This window comes from Halyomorpha halys, unplaced genomic scaffold, assembly GCF_000696795.3.
Source record: "Halyomorpha halys isolate HHAL.00 unplaced genomic scaffold, Hhal_1.1 Scaffold103.1, whole genome shotgun sequence".
NCBI classification, from domain to species: domain Eukaryota; kingdom Metazoa; phylum Arthropoda; class Insecta; order Hemiptera; family Pentatomidae; genus Halyomorpha; species Halyomorpha halys.
Window position 1 is genome coordinate 263,085 of NW_027115007.1, and position 8,655 is coordinate 271,739.

Consider the following 8,655-nt stretch of genomic DNA (forward strand, 5'->3'; position numbering starts at 1 on the left):
TAGATTTATTATTTATTTAAACTATTCTATTTAAAAAACAATTATTTGACTTAATGCAAATGCAGTATGCTATGTGTAAAGCAAACCATTTCTTTTGTCTTTGGTCTGCAACCCTTTTTCAACAAAGTATGTCTTTCAATTCATTACAGGTACAACGGATTGAAAAATGAAGTTGTAAAATATCTTACCTTTCATTTTTTATGGTTATTATATTAAACGTTTAATTTATTAATAAAACAATGACTATAATCATAAAAAACGTTTATTATATTATTACAAAACAATTATAAACTAAATTTGAACTATGAACAATGTTTCCAGCTGAAAAAAAATTAATGAAAGAATATTTTTAAAAAACAATAACTATTTGGTTCGCGACATTCTTACATGATGTTTTGTTTTTAACAAAACTAAATTTTAAAAACTAGCCTACAACATTGTAGCGTTCTTAATTACAAAATCTTTTAACGGCATTTTTTATCGAATGTAAAATACTGAGTGAATTTTGGAATCTGATAAATTTATTATTTGTTAGTTGCTTATAGGATCCAAAAACTTATGAAAATAGAAATAAAATCTAAATAAATACAATTATGATGAGTAAAAAAGAATATTTTTGATCATATTTCTGCTAAATATATTGCAGTGTAATGAATATAGCGTAGTATTTTAAAATCAACCAAATACATTTTCAAATTTTTAATTACAGTTTTTGTTCAAATAATAGTTTTAGTTATATATTATCATGAGGCAAAGGAGCTTTTTTTTTGTTTTTTAAATACACTGAAAAAATAAGTTATTTGACTACTTCTGGGTGGAATTATTTTAAATTGTGATAATCTAGTACCAAATCTGCTAATTAAAAAAATAATTAGCACGCTTCATTTTTTACATTTAATCACAATGCATACCTAATATAAATAGTACAAGATACTTTTTATTCTATAGTTTTATCATAAAATCATTTTAAACTAACTTAACATTGATATAAGAAACAGACTAATATATTGCTTATTGATAATACCTTTTCAGTTGAAATGATTAAATGCAAAAAAAAAAACTAAACTACTTTCTACAATTTTTTTTTAATGATAACAAGGAAGTCCTAACTTTATCGACTGATTTGGAATTCTGATTCGCTCCTTTCTTCCCATGTCTAACTGAGACTGCATCGAAATATTTGTGGAAAAATGATAAATCAGAGCTCCTTATTTCTTAAATGGTTCTTGTAATCTATTTTTCAGACAGAAGTATATATTTTTCTTTACTTAGTAAAAAACAAAAAAGATAATAAATCCTTAATAAATTATGCGTTTTTTAACTATCGTTCGAGATTCTTCTTTTCAGATGAGTTCATAAAAGGTGTTTGCTAGAACTGGATAGGATGATTATTTATCATTGTGACTATATTCCATTTCCACTTCCCAAGCTAACAACTTCTTACACTACACTTGTTGACTGGTTTACTGGCTTATATACACGACCGTTGGAAACTGTCTGTCGTTTAGACAAATCCATCACTACTTCCTCATCATCTGGAATTTGATTTACTGGTTGGGGTGAACGCTCTCTACAGTAAAGAACCAATGATATCACAATGACACAAATATTGATAGAGAATTCAACTGAAAACAAACAAAACGTCAAAATGTAAATTATTTTACTTTTTTTTATAACAAACTTAAGTTCAACATAAATAACTAATAAAGTTGCGATAGTTTTTTTTTTTATTTCTAAATTTTCCTGAATGGACTTCCTCAACATAATAAATAGAAGAAACAATTTTTTTTTGTTTTGGAAAAAAATTTATATTAAATAACCTTATTAAACAAACGAAAATTCACAAAAGTGTGGAAAAGTAGTTTTTCACATTTAGGATATGAAAAACTATTCATTTTGAAACAAAACTATACGTAATAGTGCGTTAAGTCTGGGAGCTTTACAACCCCATTATTAAGAAATATATGCAATATTCAATACGTTCGATAACCAGGCATATCCAAAAGCCATAATATATTACTCTGAAATCAATGATTGACGTCAATGTAGTTATTTACAATTTGATTAATGAAATGATCTTCACCAATTCGAGCATTTGGTAAATGAAAATAGAGATAAATCAATTACTTATCATTCATTGGTTACACAGTTTTAAAGAACCACTATTCATCATATAAAACTTCCCTTAGATTCAGGGGTAACATTTTTGTCTTATTAAGCACTATTACATTGTATGTTTATATTAACAGAAAAATATATATATATATATTAGTACCTCCATGAAGCCATATGATAATAGGACCTGCTTTTTCATTGTTATAATAAAGCACTATGAGGACTAGTTTGAGGATGACAAAGAAGAGATTAATAACAATCATCCAAATCATCAAACATGTTGTCAACTTCTGTAAAATAAAATCCATTAAAGTCATTATATTATAACTATTATGATTATCACGATTCAAAACTGAGTTACTGATACATTTAACTGGAACTATATAGATATGAAACTAATCACCATCACCACGCCTGTATCAATCCATTATAACTGAGATCAAATTTACTTAATGCATTATAATGTATAAGCGCAAACCCCAGCGCACTACCCCACTGCTCCCGCACCCCGTATGCCAGAAATGGCAAGGGTGGGGGATAAAAAAAAAAAGTATTATAATCTACAGTTGTCAATTTTAATATATATATATTAAATAAAAAGACCATTAATGAAACGGATTTGTTACCGATTACACGATATCTTCCGTGGAGTCGAAAAGACATACAATGCGACAAAGAAGGCATTGAAAATTTGATTTGTTAAGTTATTTATTCATTCTTAATTTATATAATAAAACATACCTACATCAACAACTATTCCAAAGTTAAATGCTTGGTGTTAAGTATGTTAGGCTCTATGTTAATTGACATAAAGGAAAATGTTAATGCACAGATTTAATTTACTTTATTTAGTTAGAACTATATTTTAATCGTTCGTGGAATTAATCTGTGAATGGCGTAGCTATCCTCAAGTAGTTTAAAACGTTTACTTCCTTCATCTCATATAGCATAGTACCAAAATCTAATCGCATTCATCCTGGAAACTATAAGACTACTGAGTTAAAACGCACCGAAACAAACCGGCCCGGTTGAATTCTTGTCGTGTGCAAGAGGCCTAAGGCAGTGAATAGTTATTAGTTTGCTTCTCATAGTTACGGCCAGATTAGGTCAACTATATAATTATTAGTATAGTCCTGTTAGATTTAGTGTTATAAATCTTTGTACATCCGAATAAACTTTTTTTAAATGTTTAAATTGAAGTAAACTTATAACTAAAACTATATACATAGCAATAAGGAAACATTCTTTTCCTTATTAAACAATGTTGAAAGTCAATCTTCGATTTTACTAATGCATCGTTGTGAAATCTTCGTTTCCTGTTAAATTAATTTTTGTTTATAATTTTTAAAAAGTTTAAATTAACTTTAGGGAGCAGCGGTAGCAACCTGGCGCGCCAGTCTACCAACCACAGATTGTCAGGTTCAATCCTGGTCCCACTCGGGCTTTTTGAAGCACAAAATAATGCAAAATTCACTCACAACCTCGCCTCGGGCATTCGTTAGCCAATGTGTGGCACTCACAAAAAAATAGGCGTGGGAGTGGCGATCCCACCCTACGAAAAAAACACGTCAAGAAACGGGCGATGTATTAGGAAATACATTGCGCGAGGATTTAAAGCCTCCATGGTCTGTTGCCCATTTAATAATAATAAATTAAAAATTTTATAAAAACAGATTATACAACTTTCTATTGCCGTGTACGGGGCTTCGGGGGTTCTAAGCCCGACTAGGGGTTCACCGTACAGGTGTTATATTGAAATTTATTCATATATTAATGTATTATATTGTGTATTTGTCTTTATATATTTATATTATGTATTTATATTATATATATATTATGTATCTCTATCGGTTCCTGATGGGAACTGACTGAAAAGGAATGCGCTATATTTAATTCAAACACTAGACACCATCTGGACCCCTCGCCATGGTATGCTAGATATGAATATCATAATTAATGATTTGAGTTCCTTTCCAACGGTATCGTGTTCACCAATTTACTATCCTATTATATATGAGGTGGCATGCAGGGATTATTAATTATAAAGTAAAGTCTTTGTTACATGTTTTATATTTACAATTATATATACATTATCAAGAATACTATTATGAGAGAGCATGGTGGACTTATTTCCTTATACTTTAATTATAAGATTATGAATTGAGAAGTACCAGTTGGGATCTTTGATATTTATACTGACTCTAAGTTATTAATTCTACTACTGCCATTCTAATTACATCAGAAAAGGTCTTACTTGTTTCGGTACAGCGGTCGGCTTCGCGGTTGTCGCGGAAGAGCGTCCATATTCGCCTCCCGGCTGCCGCTGATCTTCCAGACTGTCTTCCTCTGTGTCCAACTCCCAGTCCTCCCCTTCGGTCCCAGACTCTCTCAGCCTGTTCTTCCGTCAGACTTCCAACAACTGTCCTCAACTGTCAGACTCCCTCAAACCATCTTCCTCTCCGGACTCCCTCAAACTGTCTTCAACTCCGGACTCGCTCAAACTCCCCAAAAACTGTGTTCAACTTCTTTCCTCCTGCCCTTTTTGTTCATTTTCTCCCCTCCCCTTCTGACTCCTCCTTCTTTTGATTTCTGTCCTTTAATTGGTTCCTCTATTTTCAGAGGGGGTGAGAAGGTCCAATGACCTTCGCCGAAAGTCGGTCTTTTTCCTACCTTTCATCTTTAAAAGTTTCTTCTTTGAAGAAAGCCGGCTTCTGGCGGCTTATTGTATTTTTCCCGAGGTTTTTAGAGAGGCCCCGTGTGAGATAAGGGGTGTTTATTTGTTTTCAATTACGGCGGCTATTTCTCTTTGCCACTCGCTGTACTTTCCCCGAGATGTCTAAACTGGCCACGTGCAAGATAAGGGCTGTTTGTTTATCTCTGCCTACACGGTCAATCGTCCCCAGAGGGTGCATACCGACTGTTATCTATATACCTCTGTACATTTCTTTAGATCTGTTGACGATGGATATTTGCATAGGTCCGGCGGTATCTTTGGCATGCCGACAAAAGAAATTATTTTAAGTTAAAAAATTCCAGCTGGTGCCTCTCATACATATCACTATTTATTTCCTTGAGTTTATAAACAATTTTTTTTTAATTATTCAAGCCAAATAAAATTTGAGGACGTTTTTCAATTATCTCAGGCTGAACTGGTTTGGTTCAGCATTTTGGTAATTTTTGATAAATTTGATGCATCCGCTTGATAGAGTTGGTTATATACTGACTTTTTAAAAAATTTTTTGGGTGTGCGTGTTATAGTTTTGTAAATATGTACTATTAAAAAAAATCCGTACTCCTACAACCTTTGATTAAGTACTTGTTAAGAAAGTACTGTTTGGTTAATGATTTTTCTTGCAGAATTCTAATGCAGGCTACTTACTTTTTAGACTAGGTTACACCCATTGACCAAAATAATAAATCTTACTACATTTCATTCTATTTATGAAGAAAAGTGCATAGACATGTGAAACGTTATATCAACCGAAAGTTTCTTCAGCCCACTACAAATGATCTCAGCTGAGATTTAGAGAAGGACTAAAAAAAACTGTTAAGTGACTTAAGAAAACGAAATGACTTACAACAAAAAGAAATATTTCAATTATAAATATGTATTCTTACGAGAATCAAAAAAATCTCTATTGAAAAGTTAGGTATCGGTAAAACAACAAAATTAGAACAAATTTAAAATCTTAATAATTAAACTTATTTATTTCATTTTAAATGCAAACAAATTTATTTAATAGTTAATCTATTGGTCGAAATAAACAATAGTTAAACCAACCTACCTTCCATGAACAATAGAGCAATATCCCATAGATCAGAAGGGGAACTACTCTCATGCAGATATTGATAAAGGCCACTTTCCATTCGTCTGGATCTACAAAATAAATTTATATACAATCATTCCCACTAAGCTAAATGGAAATAAAAAAACTCATTCATCAGATACCCACAATTCTCTGTAGCTTCGATTGCAGTAGGTATATAGAAAATCAGCAGTATCAAAATGAAAGCCTAGAACAAAAACATCTTCAATAATCTAAATACCTTAGCTCATAGTAAATTAATAAATTATATCAAATTTCAAGTAAAAAAATAAATTGTCGGAGTTTTATGGATCAATGCCGAATGAGGATACATTGATGGTATACATAAAAAAAAATAGGTTCTAATTTGATCTTTGCAGTACCCTCAGTGAAAAATTACAGCAAACTTTCTAATCAGGTCTGCACAGTTTGATCCAGTGATAAGTAATCCATTCCATATAATTTTGTATTATATTTATTGATCATTATTATTTTCATTTTATTTTTATGTTTCTCTGTGTTATATTTATTATCTCTTTTTTGTTTTTGAAATTCAGGTCGAAACGACTAAAAAAACTTGTTTATTTGTGTACTTTTTGTTGACCGCACCTCCGACCAGCTCAAAAAAAATCATTGCAATGCCAATGCCAATTATCAACATTTGTTTAGAGTATTAGGCTTGAATCATTTACAAAAGAATTATCCTAAATTATAAAATTTAGAAAATCTCCAAAGTTTAATTTTAAGTAAAATTGTCGTTTCATCAATTACAAATATTTGTATCGTTCTGGAGAGCTCACATATCATCGAATCATATGGTTTCATTATCAAAGTGCTGTACTTAGTGCTGCTAAGCTTGCTACTCTACTTTTGAAAATCTTACCAGCAACCTATGCGTTTATAGGATGCGACAATACGAGAAAAACCTAAACAATAATGAGTGAACCTTGGATAATCATATATTAGGGCTGTCTAGTTTTAAGAATAGTAAATCAAACTCCCAACAGCTCTACGATGTCCAGTAGGTTTGCACTTGTTAACTTGGATTTGGCGAACATTTAAAGATCAGCACATCTGATGTATACGAAGTACACTGTTTATATCAGAGGTTCCCAAAAGTTTATATCAGAGGTTTCAAAAAGTTTATATCAGAGGTTCCCAAACGTTTTGTGCTAAAAAATTCACCATTTCCTGGCGCCTCTATCATGCTAGAAAACAATCACAAGACACCCTATTCTATTATCTGTATAGTAATGCATGATAATTATTTATTCATTATTGAACGTAAAAGCTATTGAGTGATAAACGAAAAGAAGATAATGGTGTGGCCATTTTATATAAATGGATTCTTCTCAATTCCAAGGGACCAAAGTAGAAATTGATTCAATATCTAATCTATCAGCTGATTATGTTTCTGTTACAATAAAATTTTGTTTTCTATGAGTTATTCCTTGTTTATCATATGTTGAAACCTTATGAATTAATGAATGTTGAGTTGAATTACTATCATTACTGTTGTATCTTTTAAATTCACAAATTTGGGACGGGTTTTCTGTAATAGGCACGGATCCCAATTGACCGCTCCACTGTAAAAATATACGTAATAGTGACAGAAGAAGGCTGAGATTTTCTTGTCGCAGGGAACTCTGCAACATGAATTTTCCTACCCTCAAGGACAGACAAAACGGAGGTGGGATGATTCTGATTACTCACGTCCTCAAAGCTCCTCACCATCTAAAATTCCGTATAGACATCATCCTCCTAAATCATCATTTCAACAATATCTGTGGATCAATCATAACAAAAAAAAAGAAAAAAGAAAACATACTTCTATATTTCATGTAAATAAATTGTATCCTAGAAGCACTGAATTATTTTATTTAAATTTGAAAAACACACAACGAATGCAGCTTAAAATTATATTGATCAAATTTTCTTTAAATTATCTTGTTAATGTAGACAATTTCGATGGACATATTCATAATATGAAATTTCAGAGTTCCATCGTTTCTCCGTTCTTGAATTTGATCTACAGATAATCAAAACGCGTGATGCAGTCTCAAGCGTTAAAAAGTATCTTTGCTGCCTTCTCAACGATCATCGCAAACGCACAAAGTATATCATCATCATCATCCCGGACTCAACATTCCATTACTAGATCTTGGCTGCCTCAAGAGTTGTCCTCCGTGTTTCCCTCAGCATTCATCCACCAGTAACTTATTCCAAGGCACAAAGTATAAAGCTAACATATGTTTGTTTTTTTACAAGACAAGTTGAACAACCATTAGCTATTCATAGATTTAATATACCTTACCACTTGGAAGAAACAACTTCCTAAAAGTGCAGTCCTTAGGTTCCAAGATATACCATATCGATCCAAAAAATTCCGAACATTCAATCTTCTCAAACAATCCATGTCTCTACGGAACTAGAATTTCACTAAAGGACAAGTAGCATTTCTTGTCGCTTATAACAAGACAATTAAGGCGATAACAATTGGTACTCGAACCCGAACGTCATCGTTTCATTCATTCATCATCACAATGACGAACCACTTCACTCCCAAACAAACAAACAAACCGTAGAAGTAGCTGGTATTTTTCCTAAAAATATATCATTTTGGAACATTTAAGGCTCACTAAAATTTTAGTTTCGCGGCACATCTATCGGGTTAAACAAGTATAATAATTTCACAACAATTATCCTTAAAGCGGCCGAGTAAGTATAAAATAAG

At 31.8% G+C, this 8,655-nt stretch overlaps 1 protein-coding gene across 1 annotated transcript; it reads right to left on the reverse strand.

Moving 5' to 3' along the window:
• Nucleotides 1-244: 244 nt before the first annotated feature.
• LOC106677555 (uncharacterized) lies at nt 245-8,377 on the reverse strand. The gene is made up of 5 exons (XM_014415567.2): nt 8,236-8,377; nt 6,069-6,129; nt 5,901-5,992; nt 2,276-2,405; nt 245-1,625 (listed from the first exon to the last, which is right to left on the reverse strand). Exons 1-5 carry the CDS (start codon nt 8,335-8,337, stop codon nt 1,441-1,443), a joined length of 570 nt encoding a protein of 189 aa, XP_014271053.1. The 5' UTR covers nt 8,338-8,377; the 3' UTR covers nt 245-1,440.
• Nucleotides 8,378-8,655: the final 278 nt, after the last annotated feature.